The 14,838-nt window shown below is 35.7% G+C and overlaps 1 protein-coding gene across 4 annotated transcripts in view; it reads left to right on the top strand.

Moving 5' to 3' along the window:
- The window catches only part of Ssh2 (slingshot protein phosphatase 2), a 262,197-nt gene that overhangs the window by 8,892 nt on the left and 238,467 nt on the right, over positions 1 to 14,838 (top strand). The window contains exon 1 of one of the 4 annotated variants that reach the window (XM_058580064.1): positions 608 to 2,524. The exons of the other annotated variants lie outside the window; for them this stretch is intronic. Coding sequence (XP_058436047.1) covers positions 2,504 to 2,524 — 21 coding nt within the window. The 5' untranslated portion in view covers positions 608 to 2,503. Of the gene's footprint in view, positions 1 to 607; positions 2,525 to 14,838 lie in introns of those variants that run through there. 4 annotated transcript variants of the gene reach the window in all.

The following is a 14,838-nucleotide window of genomic DNA, read 5'->3' as shown; positions in this document are numbered from 1 at the left end:
TTCTACATCACTCCTGTGGGGTATGTATTGTTATTATCTATCTCTCTCTCACTCTCTGATTCTCTTCTGACTCTCTCTCTCTCTTTGTGCTAGAGATTGAACCCAGGGCCTTACACATTTTAAGCACATGCTGTACTAGTGAGTTACATCTCCAGCCCTATTATTTCTATTTTATAAGGAGAATCAAGGCTCAGAGAAGTAAATGAATTGACTAAGGTTATAGGTGTGGAATCTGACTTAAGAATTCCTTCTTTTAACTACTAGTATTTTATTGTTGTTTTAACATATATATATATTTTTAAATTAGAGGTTAACCATTTGTTTTTTTCAAACATTTCCTATTAGCCATGCAAGGAGGCACATGCCTGTAGTCCCAGCTACTGAGACAAGAGGATTACTTGAGTCTACAAGTTCAAGACAAGGCTGGGAAACAAAGAAAAAAGACCCTGTGTCAAAACAAAAGTTTATTATTGTATATTTTATATTCCTTGCTTTGATAATTGTCCTTATGTTTTGCCCAGGGTTCTCTATAGGTGCATATTTTTTTCCATATTGATTTCCTTGTATACTAAAAATATTAACTTTTTGCTGTTATGTTGGAAATTATTTTTCTCTTACTTTAATCATCTGAAATTAATTTGATTGCATTACATTTATTTTAACAACATAGTTCATTTTATGAAGTGATCACTCATTTTTTTTCTAATGATGTGTAACTCTACCTCTGAAATAGTAAATTTGGTAACAAGCTGTGGTATGTTCCATTGAAGTTCTATTGCTATTTGTACAGGGATTTAGTTAATTTAGCATGTATTTCTTACTACTTATTAAATTGCATGGATGGAAATTAAACTTAAACTAGCTTAAATTTTAAAATTTGAATGACTGCCTGGAATGTCCAAAGGAAGAATGCGCCTTTGGCATTCAAAAGGTATCTTTAGGTCTCTGATCTTTTCTTTCTGGCTTTATGTGGGTAGGAGAGTCTAGATTATGATGAGTCTGAAATGACACTGTGCAGCACTGCCTTTTTATGTAGCACCATTAAATATTACCCCTGGTTCCAGAAGCTTATAACTTTACTTTTTTTTTTTTTTTCATTAAGTACCTGCTGTCATGTTGGCTACAACACTGTCTGGCATCTTATAGACTTTCTTGTATTCCTATATTTTATTCATTCATTCAAAAAACCTAGTTGTTGGGCTGGGGATGTGGCTCAAGTGGTAGTGCATTCGCCTGGCATGCGCAGGACATTGGGTTCGATCCTCAGCACCACATAAAAATAAAAAAAAGATGTTGTGTCCACCGAAAACTAAAAAATAAATATTAAAAAAATTAAAAAAACCTAGCTGTTACAGGAAAATTATTTCCGACAGAAAAAAAAAAGATTGTTGATAAGACCCTTTATCTACCTGAAATATTGTAGAGACAAGGTGCACCTGGAAAAGACAGTAAGAATCTTATTCATCAGCAAATATTTAATGAGTGTTATTAGATGCAGGTAATTTCATCAGTTTTCTTTTAGTTCTCAGCTCTAAATTCTTTTCAAATATTTTCACAAACTGCCCTGCATTTTCTTGTTCATCTGAGTAACATAGCTGCTGATCACAGTGCCCCTCATTTTCTTGTTTGTCAAGGGAAGTTCTAGTGAAATGCTCTTGGCTCTGAAATGTAGTGAAAGATCCCCTGGTTCCCTAGATTTCCTAAAGGACAGGGAGAAATATTTAATTTATTGAATGGGAAAGAATATGCTTAGAAATATGCTAGGGAGAGGTAGGACTATGTTCTAGCCCATGTTTTTATGGAGTTTGTTGGATTCAGTTTTTTAAAAAAGTTACTTGATGCTTTTTTGCATTCTTCATCATAGTTTAGTTTGAGGCTATTTATTTATTTATGCTACTACTGGGGCTCCAGCAGCCAGTTAGTCCCTGGCCTCAAGAAATTTAGAGTGGAAGTGAAAAGATTGACATTAAACAAGTATTAAATTTCAGTGTAGTTACCACAGATAGATAAGCCTTGAAGAAGAAAGAGAAGACCAGTAAGAACTTCTGATTGGGCCTTCAAGAGTAAAGGGCCTTATCAGCAGAGGATTAGGGGTGAGTAGCAGGAGGGAGGGAAGCATTCTTAAATATAAACTGAAGGCCCAGGACTAAAAAATGACATCATATAGACTGAAAATCACAAGCAGTATAGTGCTAATGTCACGTAAAATATAGAAAATGGGGCGGAGAAGTAAAAATAATTTCATCTGACTTTTAATATTGTAGCTTTACTTTCACCTTGAATACAGAGTATATATGTTCTTTTGGCTTATCTTTAAAGAGGCTTTGTTAAAATTTGTGAAACCTTAAAGTATAACTTTTAGTAATAGTTATCACATTTTAAGTGTTTGCTGTACAGTATACACTGGATTTAAATAGGCATCACATCTATTTGAAAGAGTACTACATTATTATTGTTCCCGTTTTACAGATGAAGAAAAACTGGTTCTCAGGGAGATGTCTAGATGAATGACAGTGTAATTCAGGTAAGAGTGGCAGAGCTGGGGTTTAAACTTTGGTTGCCACAGTCAGAGAGCAACTATTAGACTAAACTAACTTCTCTGTTTTAGAATTAGAGTCTGAGTTTATGTGTGGTTTGATTCCATTTTTTTTAATAATTTAGCTCATGTTTGCCCTGTTACAGTTTGAATCACTGCAAGTTTGTTGTTTTGCTGCTGGTTCTTTGCTGCTTGAGAAATTCAGTTCAGCATTATATCTTCTCAGATATTGTGGGATGTGATAGGCCATCATTATCGTTGCTTAGAACTTAAAAGTCAGTGGAGAAAACAGCTATAAACTAAGCTTGTGTAATCAAAAACCTAGTATGCTGAGTACAGTAGGAGAGGCACAAACCAAATGTGTAAATGGGAAGACTTTAGTTCTGAGAGGATAACAGAGAAGGAGTATGGAACAGACTAACTAGAAAAGATGGAATTGCAAAATATCTTCATAACTAGGAAAATTAAAGATTATTTAAAAAATTTTTAGATATTAATCCCTTTCATTTCCATTCACAATTGGAAGCCATTTTTTTTCCCCACAGGATGATTTTGTTGTCTAAGACATGGTAGGTACCAAAGCTTCTGTCTTTGGAAATTCTGTTAGTATTTATTACCTTGCTCCTCACCTGTATTTTCTCTCATTTGTAAAGCTTCTCCCACTTAAAGAAAATGAAACAACCACCACCACTACCACCACTACTTCTTTTTTACTGCTGCAGCCAGATAAGGGAATATAAGAAACTACATTTAAGATAAAGGAAGCCATCTCCCTTGCAACTTGATGATTGGAACAATGATTATCCTACTATTCTCAGACACTTATAGAAACTTCAATAATTTAGGAGAGTCCTTTCTTCATGATTAATATATTGCATTATCTCAGGCAAGAATTAAACTACATATCAGCATCTTATAACTATTATCTTAATCTATAAGGAAGTCCATTGATTCTTTTTTTCATTCTAATTTGTTATATATGACAGCAGAATGCATTTCAATTCATATTACACATATAGAGCCCAATTTTTCATATCTCTGGTTGTACACAAAGTAGAGTCACACCATTTGTGCCTTCATACATGTACTGAGAGTAATAATGTTCATCTCATTCCACTGTCTTTTCTACCCCAATACTCCTTTTCCCCTTTGCCCTATCTAGAGTTCATCTAATCCTTCCACACCCCCACCACCATATTATGAATAAGCATCCTTAAATCAGAGAAAACATTCGGCATATGGTTTTTTGGGATTGGCTAACTTCACTTAGCATTATATTCACCAAATCCATCCATTTACTTGCGCATGTCATGATTTTATTATCTCTTAATACTGAATAATATTCCATTTTGTGTGTGTGTGTGTGTGTGTGTGTGTGTGTGTGTGAGTGTATACATATATGGCACATTTTCTTTATTCATCTTCCAAAGGGCATCTAGGCTGGGGTTTCAGAAGGTGATCATGACTTAGAATAAAAATAATAACTACCAATTATTCTAATATAGGCCATGTGAGAATTGGGAAGCCTTAAAAGTATTTTCATTTTTCTCTTCTTTGGCCTTCAAAAATACCTGTGGTCATGTGAAGCAGTCTAGTATAGTATTCAAAAGGGTAGGATCTGGAAAATGCCTGCATCTGAATCCTGGCTTTATAATTTTCTAGTCTTAGACCACTTAACTGCTCTGTGCTTTTTTTTTTTTTTTTTTTTTGGTTCATCTGCAAAATAGGGTTAATAGCAGTACTTCTTTCATGGAAATGTTCTATGCATTAAATAAAAGGATGCATTAAATAAAAGGATGCCCCATGCCTGGGGCACCAAATAAGCCTGCATTCACAAAGTATTAGATATTTTTATAACAATGGTGATTTAGAGTTCCTATTTAGTTATTAAGCAATCTTAAAAATTATAACCCAGATTTGATGGAGAAGATATTTCCTTTATGACAATGTAATTCAAATGGATAACCTATTTGAGAATTTAGTTTGTCTTTAACTTTATTCTTTCTTTAAAAAAATTTTTACTTGATAATGACTTCATTTTTTAAAAAAAATTTTGTAGTTGTATATGGAGAGAATGCCCCTATTTTATTTGTTTATTTTTAAATAACTTTATTTTATTTATTTATTTTTATGTGGTGTTGAGGATCGAACCCAGGGCCTTGATGTTCGAGGCGAGCGCTCTACCGCTCAGCCATAACCCAACCCCATGATTTCATTTTTTTAAGTTAGAAAATATCTGTTCCAGTTCCCAGTCTCCATGGCAAAATATTTTATAATTTTATAATGACTCTGGAATTCCACACAGAACGATTAATGCAACTGTGATCTTTAAAAATTTCCTTCCCAGGGATGGGGTTGTGGCTCATTGATAGAGTGCTTGCTTAGCATGCATGAGGCACTGGGTTCCATCTTTAGCACCACATAAATGTAAAATAAAGATATGTGTCCACCTGAAACTAAAAAATAAATATTTAAAATATTCCTTTCCCTCTGAGTTTATCATTTTAATAGTCCATGCTTAGCAGCATATTAATTTATTGAATATTTGATATATAATAGGACAGATCATTACAAGTGGTCACCTTAATTTGTATAATCAGAGCATAGACTAAATGCATTGGTGTTTTTAATGATTGAGGCCATGAAACATGTGACAAAATAGAACAGAAATTGCCAGATATTTTTTTTAAATATGGAGAATCCAAAGACACTGAATGTATTCATGGGTTTAAATATATCTTTGTACAAGGAAACAATAGGTGAGAAGAATGATCTGTCTAATCCAGCTATTCCAAGCAGTTGGCAGTTGAAATTGAATGCAGCTCTTAGAAGATGCATTTCCAAAGCAACTGAATGAACTCATATGTGATATAACAAGAGGTCTTTGGTTCAGACTTTGGTTGCATTTTGATTACAGTTTTTATTACTGAATCCTATCAGAAAATAGAGACACCATATTTCTTACTATAAAGAGTACTGAAAAAAATTACACTAAGTTTTTTTTGAACACACTATAGTGATTCATCTTCTTTATCTGTTTATACAAACTGTAGCTTTCTCAATTCAGTATTTTTATTACTGATTCTGTGGGTTTCTGTTAAACTTAAAACTGTATTGACTGAAAAGGAAGTCTTAACTAGGCAAAGTGCAGCTAAAACAAAATCCAGGAACTCTAATACTTTCCTATTTCTTTCATGATATACAATCTCGAAAATTAAATCTAGGGCTTTTAGGAGAAAGAAAATAATCTCAGGATATTTCCATTCAAACCCCATTTTTTTGGCATTTTAATCTATAGGATATAGATTATAAAAAATAAAGAGAATTTTTATTAAAAATCTTGAGAAGTCTTTTTGTGTTCTTGAAATTGTCTTACAGAAAATTATAGTTGTGGTTCCAAAATGAAAACTTAAAGACACTAGGATGATTTGGACTTCTTCATTGATGAGCTTGTTCAGAATACAAGTTGGCTGAAGGTTAGAATGTTGGTCTCCAAATTGATCTTTGGTTTCTTTTCAGTTGTCTTTTTTCAGATGACTGAGACACTGAAAGGAAGACTTTGTTTTAACAACTCCTAGGCTTCTACTTTTTTTTTTTTTTTTCACTCATAGTTTTTCTCCCCTCTTAATAGAGTTAAGGAACTCTAATACTTTCATTTGCAAATTTGTTATTCAGTTTCTAGTATGTACATGACTTTATTATTTAAACTGTTAGTATAGTCTACTGTTTTAAAAATAAATTGCCTTATTTTGAATATGTGATTTATAAAATTGGATGGTTGAGGTTCTGTTCTTTATTTATACTGCAGATATGTTGAAGTTTCTCTCCTGATTTTTCTTTCTTTCTTTTTTGTTTGTTTGTTTCTTTTTTTGTTCTTGTGGTGCTGGGGGATAAAACCCAGGGCCTCATACATACTAGGCATATATTATACTACTGTATCCCCAGCCCCCCTGGTTTTTAATCTTTTTATTCTGTACTTTGTGGCTCATATTTCTAAAGTAATCATGGTAATGAGTCTCTAGTTAGAATGGTTATGTGGACTCCAAAGTGAAACTTGTTTTTTAAAAAGATCATCTTGCCTCAGCCTTCCAAAGTGATAATTTATTGTGTATGTTTAGGGTTTACAACCTTAAAGTGGTATCTATCACCAAAGCAAAATATTATAGAATTAGGTCATATATAGATTTAAAGTGAAAGACAAAGGAAAAAATTGAATGGCAGTTGCCTTTGGAAATTATTCAAATAGACAAAAAATGTTATTTGAAAACTTATAGGTCAGTAGTTGAGAAAATGTCCTGTAACATAGTTTTTTTTTTTTCACAGCTATTTCTTAACCCCTAAAATTAAGAAAGTTCTCTTTCTTATTTTTGTTTATTGCCTACTTGATTTATTACCGACTTTGTGAAATAACATTTTGGAAATTAAGAGCAGAATTTCAAGATCGGTAGGCTATGTGACAATGATAATGAAATAATCAAGTTTTTTAATGCTTCTAAATCTTTTTTTTGAGATCATATAAGTTTACTTTTATTCATTTATCAAGATGTTTTGAGTGCACAGTTTGACCCTAAGACTTTTTTTAAAAAAAGTTTTAAAATCTTTCTTATTACTGAAGAATAAAGTGTTTTGTATAGAGACCATCGCTATATACATTTCTGTCTTGCCAAATTCAGACCCAAAAGGAGAGTTTCCCACTCTAGCCAATTTAATAATGATTGTATATCTTTAGTACTCATTCTTTAGGAAGTAGGCTGTACTATAAAATCATGGTTAATTGCTTTTAGGCCTTGGAGCCAGATTCTGGAGTTAAAATCCCAGTTAAAATCTCAGTTCTACCACTTACTAGGTATATGACTTTGAACAAACTAATCTTACTAAGCCTCAGTTTCCTTATCTGTAAAGTGGGGTCAATTTTTTTGTATCAGGGATCAATTTTTTGTATCAGGGACTGAACCCAGGGGCACTTAACCACTGAGCCATATCCCCGCAACCTGCCCCCCCCCCTGTGTGTGTGTGTGTGTGTGTATTTTTTTTTTTTTTTTTTGAGACAACTTGCTAAGTTGCTTAGGGCCTCGCTAAGTTGATGAGGCTGGCTTTGAACTTGAGATTATCCTGCCTCAGCCTTCCAAAGTGATAATTTTATTTTATTTTTTTAATTTTTTATTGTTGGTTGTTCAAAACATTACAAATTTCTTGATATATCATATTTCACACTTTGATTCAAGTGGGTTATGAACTCCCATTTTTACCCCATATACAGATTGCAGAATTACATCAGTTACACATCCATTGATTTACATATTGCCATACTAGTGTCTGTTGTATTCTGCTGCCTTTCCTATCCTCTACTATCCCTCCTCCCCTCCCCTCCCCTCCCCTCTTCTCTCTCTACCCCCTCTACTGTCATTCATTTCTCCCCCTTGTATTATTTTTCCCTTTCCCCTCACTTCCTCTTGTATGTACTTTTGTATAACCCTGAGGGTCTCCTTCCATTTCCATGCAATTTCCCCTTCTCTCTCCCTTTCCCTCCCACCTCTCATCCCTGTTTAATGTTAATCTTCTTCTCCTGCTCTTCGTCCCTACTCTGTTCTTAGTTACTCTCCTTATATCAAAGAAGACATTTGGCATTTGTTTTTTAGGGATTGGCTAGCTTCACTTAGCATAATCTGCTCTAATGCCATCCATTTCCCTGCAAATTCTATGATTTTGTCATTTTTTAATGCAGAGTAATACTCCATTGTGTATAAATGCCACATTTTTTTTATCCATTCATCTATTGAAGGGCATCTAGGTTGGTTCCACAGTCTTGCTATTGTGAATTGAGCTGCTATGACCATCGATGTAGCAGTGTCCCTGTAGCATGCTCTTTTTAGGTCTTTAGGGAATAGACCGAGAAGGGGAATAGCTGGGTCAAATGGTGGCTCCATTCCCAGCTTTCCAAGAAATCTCCATACTGCTTTCCAAATTGGCTGCACCAATCTGCAGTCCCACCAGCAATGTACAAGTGTACCCTTTTCCCCACATCCTCGCCAGCACTTGTTATTGTTTGACTTCATAATGGCTGCCAATCTTACTGGAGATGGTATCTTAGGGTGGTTTTGATTTGCATTTCTCTGACAGCTAGAGATGGTGAGCATTTTTTCATGTACTTGTTGATTGACTGTATGTCCTCTTCTGAGAAGTGTCTGTTCAGGTCCTTGGCCCATTTGTTGATTGGGTTGTTTGTTTTCTTATCGTCTAATTTTTTGAGTTCTTTGTATACTCTGGATATTAGGGCTCTATCTGAAGTGTGAGGAGTAAAGATTTGTTCCCAGGGTGTAGGCTCCCTATTTACCTCTCTTATTGTTTTTTTTGCTGAGAAAAAACTTTTTAGTTTGAGTAAGTCCCATTTGTTGATTCTAGTTATTAACTTTTGTGCTATGGGTGTCCTATTGAGGAATTTGGAGCCCGACCCCACCGTATGTAGATCGTAGCCAACTTTTTCTTCTATCAGACGGCGTGTCTCTGATTTGATAGCAAGCTCCTTGATCCATTTTGAATTCACTTTTGTGCATGGTGAGAGAAAGGGATTCAGTTTCATTTTGTTGCATATGGATTTCCAGTTTTCCCAGCACCATTTGTTGAAGATGCTATCCTTCCTCCATTGCATGCTTTTAGCCCCTTTATCAAATATAAGATAGTTGTAGTTTTGTGGATTGGTTTCTGTGTCCTCTATTCTGTACCATTGGTCCACCCGCCTGTTTTGGTACCAGTACCATGCTGTTTTTGTTACTATTGCTCTGTAGTATAGTTTGAAGTCTGGTATCGCTATACTGCCTGATTCACACTTCCTGCTTAGCATTGTTTTTGCTATTCTGGGTCATTTATTTTTCCATATGAATTTCATGATTGCTTTCTGTATTTCTACAAGAAATGCCGTTGGGATTTTGATTGGCATTGCATTAAACCTATAGAGAACTTTTGGTAATATCGCCATTTTGATGATGTTAGTTCTGCCTATCCATGAACAGGGTATATTTTTCCATCTTCTAAGATCTTCTTCTATTTCTCTCTTTAGGGTTCTGTAGTTTTCATTGTATAAGTCTTTCACCTCTTTTGTTAGGTTGATTCCCAAGTATTTTATTTTTTTTGAAGATATTGTGAATGGAGTGGTTGTCCTCATTTCCATTTCAGAGGATTTGTCGCTGATATACAGGAATGCCTTTGATTTATGCATGTTGATTTTATATCCTGCCACTTTGCTGAATTCATTTACTAGCTCTAGATTGCTCATTCCTTTGGTTTGGAGTTCTGTACCTTCCTGTATCCCAATGACTCTTAAGTTTGGTCTCTTAATGTTATCCCATATTTCTTGGATGTTCTGCTCATGGTTTCTTAACAGTCTTGCTGAGCTGTCTATGTTCTTTTCCAGTTGAAATACTTTGTCTTCATTGTCTGATGTTCTATCTTCTAAGTGTTCTACTCTGCTGGTAGTATTCTCCATTGAGTTTTTAAGTTGGTTTATTGCTTCCTGCATTTCTAGGATTTCTGTTTGTTTGTTTTTTATAACCTCTATTTCCCTGTATAGTTGATCCTTTGCTTCCTGGATTTGTTTGTGTAATTCATTGTCGAAGTGATCTTTCATTGTCTGATTTTGCTGTCTAATGTCTTCCTTGATACTCCAGATCATCTGAAGCATGTATATCCTGAATTCTTTATCTGACATTCCATCTGCTGCAGCTGTTACCTCTTCTAAAGTTGAGTTGACCTGCATTGCTTGTGTTCCTTTCTTTCCTTGTCTTTTCATACTGCTTGCGTTTCTTTCTGCTTGGTGAAACTGTTGTGTTTTTGAAATGTTTTTTTCCCCTATATATTTATATTGCTCTTGTATAGTTGAAAAGTCTCCCTTGCAGGGTCGGGCGGCGGTCTGCCCACCTTGCATGCGCAGGCGGCGGCTCTGCTCTCTCCTTACTCCAATTGGAGTGTCGTGACTACCACGCCGGCAGGTCACTGGGCCTGTTCCGGGCGCGGGCGGCGGCTCTGTTCTGCCCCTACTCTAATTGGGGTGAATTTTAATAACCTATTTTTACAGGATTATTGTTGGGTTTCATGAACGAACTAAGTGAATGCTTAGTACAGTGTCTGACACTGTTGCATAAGGAGTGATTCAGTGATTACTACTGTTATATAGACTTATTTCTGTGCTTTCTACACAGTATTACATGCACTACTTAATTAAAATAAATATATATAATAGCTTGGCTTTAGTGTGTATTTATTATAGGTGATATATTTTGCTCTTTACTAAATTGTGTCAGTATATATTTGAAATATAAGACTTTTCTCAGGTCTGAGAATATAGCTCAATAATAGAGTATGTGTTTAGTATGCACCCAGCCCCCATGTTTAATCCCCAGCACCAAAACAAACAAACAAAAACAACAAAAAAGAAATGTTACTTATAAGAAATGGTACACAGTATACCCTGGATTGAAATTGGTGAAACCATCTTTATAATGATGTGCAATGATGTACATTTGAAGATAGGACTTTTCTTTGTGATTACCTGTAGCTACCATTAAAGTGATCAAAATACATTTTAGATAGAGAGAGATGCATATGAATTCCCATTTTAATACTCAGTGGGTACAACTGAACGATTTTCAAATAATTTGACTCTATTTTTCTATAGAACTGACAAGAAATAGTCTGGCAGTTGAGACAGGTACATCATTTTTTGCTTGCAGTAAGTCTGGTTTTTAGCTGTCCTATACAACAACCACCTTGAAATGCCCCAAAACATCGTTCCTCACCTGTGACATTCTTTTTTGTGTGTGTAAAAAAAGTTTTTGTGAAATTCTGGCTCAGTGACATTGAGTACCAGAATCCTAAACTTTTACCAGGAAAGTACAGTGGTGGTACAAACTTTCTTTGCTAAGATTACAAAATCACAACCCCATTATCTTGTTTGGAGGATTTAGGAGGCTATAGTTTTATGTCTCCTTGTTATTTCTTTATTTTATTTTTGTGGTGCTGGATCTTGCCCAAGCAAACACTCTACCACTGAATAACATCCCGCGCCCCACCTTTCCTTGACACTTCTATGTAAGAATTCTAGGAAATTACTTGGACTTTTGATTACTATTGGAATTCTATAGTTTATTTTATAATATTGCTTTGTAGGGGTTTATAGAATTTCAATTAGAAAATTGACTACTATAACTTCTTTTACTGTTAAAATAATTTTCAGAGTTTGGCTCAAAGGATAAAGCTCAGAATTGCTCTTGGGCAGCTTCTAGAGACCTTTGTTACAGTAAAAACCTTGTTCTACGTCCTTTTTGTTGTAATTGGTGAGTTTCTGGAACACTATGCACTTAAATTGAAACCAGAGTTTCTTTGCTTCTCCTGGCAGGTGGGATCTGCATAAGCTGTAGGCCTCTGCAGCCTAGAACTGTTGCAGCTCTTAATGGCTCACTATGCCCTCAAGTGTTGTAGCAGACCCCAGCAACTTACCCTCAATTTCTTCTCTCTTGGTTCTTGAGAGTTCAAAGAATGAAATCTACAGACAGGATGAATGAGTATAAGAGTAGGATTTATTGAAAAATAGAAACAGGAACAGAACAGTGCCTGGATTTCTGTCTCAGTGTCTAAGGGTTTACATAACACTTGGGTCAATTGCTGTTGGTCCAAACTAATGCTAATCAGGGTCTGAAAAAAGTACCAATGCTATTAGTCCAAAATCATGCAATTAGAATTTATAAAAGTACTAACTAACCCTATTGTCTGAACTTCCATTCAGGTCTCTCCCACTTCCATCTTCTCACCAACTTATCTGCAATGGCAGTTTCCCAACAGGTTGGGATCAGTGGATTCCAGGGCTCCAGCACTGCATGGAGCAGGCTTCTGCAGCAGGTCTCTGCACCATACCCAGGCCACACCTCTTGGGGCGACAGGTTGGCTTGCCCTCCCCTTGCTCACCATTGTGGGGCCTGTAGTGCATTAGCCCGCCATTGTCAACATGGTGGGCTCAGTGCTGTGGTGCAGGGCTTCCTGCTCCTACTCTAACCCACGCAGGCCTCCACTCTGCTCTAAGGACCAGTGGGTCAGCTGCATGTCTTGGTGGCCTGGGAGCTGTGTCTAAATAGACCCATGGGTTCTAGACCAGACTTAAATTGAGGCATAATTCAGAAAGTCACACATTTATGGGCTTAGGCAGTTGATCTAATTAGTAAAGTTGGCCAGAGAACACCTGTGGTAAATTGAAGGCTATGAGTCCTATCTTTAAGGGCTGTCATTTGTGACTCAGTGTAGACACAGTGTTGCCAGAAACTCTTATTATTTTAAGATACACTAGTATTCAGATGATATAAAATCTCCTTATTTTTTTTTAAATGTTGGCAGCTGAATTGGCTGGGAATAATTTTGGCAAAAAGTGACAAAAGACCAAGTTTAAACCACAAGAATCCATGTTCTTTTCTTTCAGTGTGGGGATTAAACATGGGTCTTTACCCATGCTAGGGAAGCTCTCTACCCTCAGCTCTTGCAAGATACAAGTTCATTACCTTTCTGCCATTAATTTGGATTCCCATCTTTATGCTTATTTCCACATAAAAGAAGGGTATTGTATGGGGCTGGAGGTTGTAGCTCAGTGGTAGAGTGCTTGCCTAGCATGTGTGCAGCATTGGCTTCGATCTTTAGCACCACATAAAAATAAACAAATAAAATAAAAGTATTGCATTCATCTACAACTAAAAAAAATTATTAAAGAAGGGTGTTAGAGGTGCAGTGTCAGCAGTGGCTATTTCACCATTCCTAGGAACTAGGTTTCATGGTTCCCTCTAGTTGTAAGAGAGCCTGGGGAAAGCAACTATATGGCTTTCTGTCTTAATCACTGTGTGGTAGCAAGAGTATGTTTGGAAAAGCTATTGTCAAACTCTGTCAATCTTAACAACTAATGCAGTTTTAAAGAACTTGAGAGCCAAATAGAGTATGTCTGTGACCCAGAGTTATCTAATGGGTAGCCTGTTTGTGGACACTGTATTTTTTTTCACATTTCAATTCTCTTGTTACCATTTCTTACTTCATTCAATTTGTTGTTGCCAAGGAACTTGAAAACAGAGTTTAAATACTAGAATAGAAACTTGCTAGCAGTTTAATATTTGACAAGTTTGCTTAATCTTTCTAAGCTTCCCATTCCTCTCTGGAAAATGGGTATATAATATTGCAATACAGCATAGTAGTTAAGTGTTGGTGCTCTGGAATCCGAACTGAACTAAGTTGGAAACCTGTCTCTGCCAAGCAAGTTGCATAATCTGTGTTTCTTCCTCTCTGAAAGGGGGCTACCAGTTGTACTCTAATTCAAAGAGTTTTTATGAAGACCAAATGAGATACAGCAAAGTCGTACCTTAGCAGAGCTCTAAAGTGAGCATATTAGGCAAAAATCAAATCTAGTAAAAATTCCCCTTTAAAAAAATCCCACAAATCACCCATGAGGAATAACGTATGTGATTTTAAGCACATACAGCTCTGTAAATGAGACTGCCTGAACTAGGCTGTCTAGAACTCAGTTTCTCATTATTACTTTGTTACATGCACTTGTTAAGTGGAATGACAGGTAAAATTATATGCACTATAACATTTTTATTCATGTTTATTCTCTACCCATCACATAAAGTCCAGTTAGCATAAATGAAAATTTGATGGAACTCCAGAGTTATGATGAGATGCTTGGCATATAACCTGGCCCTTTTAAATTTTTTAAGTTGTTATTTTTACATAGTACAGCATATGATTTTTGAGGATGAAGAAGTTGAGGTTGTCCAGCCAAATGTTGTGGTCTATACCTGTAATGCTTCTGACTTGTGAGGCTGAGGCAGGAGGATCACAAGTTTGAGTAGCCTTATTAACTTAGTGAGGCCCTAAGCAACTTAGTGAGATCCTGTCTCAAAATAAAAAATGAAAAGGACTAAGGATGTGGCTCAGTGGTAGAACACCTCTGGATTTAATCTATTCAGTCCCCAGAATCAAAAAAAGAAAAAAAGAAAGAAATGGAGGTTATCTAGGGCTCAGATTGGCTTCTAACTATGCAACATGGACCAATGATGTTTTTTTTTCCTTGCCACATCAGTCAAGATTTAAAACTGTGGCCATGTGAATAATGTCACTATTTTAGAGATAAGGATACAGGATAATCAATTGTATTTCAAGTAAAAACTCTGTCTCCAAATTTATTGGCCAAAATTAAAATTATCCCCCAAATATGCTAATTTTATATTTTTCATTATTTGTGAAGTATATCATTCACAAAGAATATTTTGGTTTTT

The sequence above is a fragment of the Marmota monax genome, unplaced genomic scaffold (assembly GCF_021218885.2).
Source record: "Marmota monax isolate L192 unplaced genomic scaffold, Marmota_monax_Labrador192_F-V1.1 WCK01_AAM20220418_F8-fsc00138, whole genome shotgun sequence".
NCBI classification, from domain to species: domain Eukaryota; kingdom Metazoa; phylum Chordata; class Mammalia; order Rodentia; family Sciuridae; genus Marmota; species Marmota monax.
Note: the sequence above shows the minus strand (reverse complement) of the source record. Positions and strands in the feature narration are given on the sequence as shown.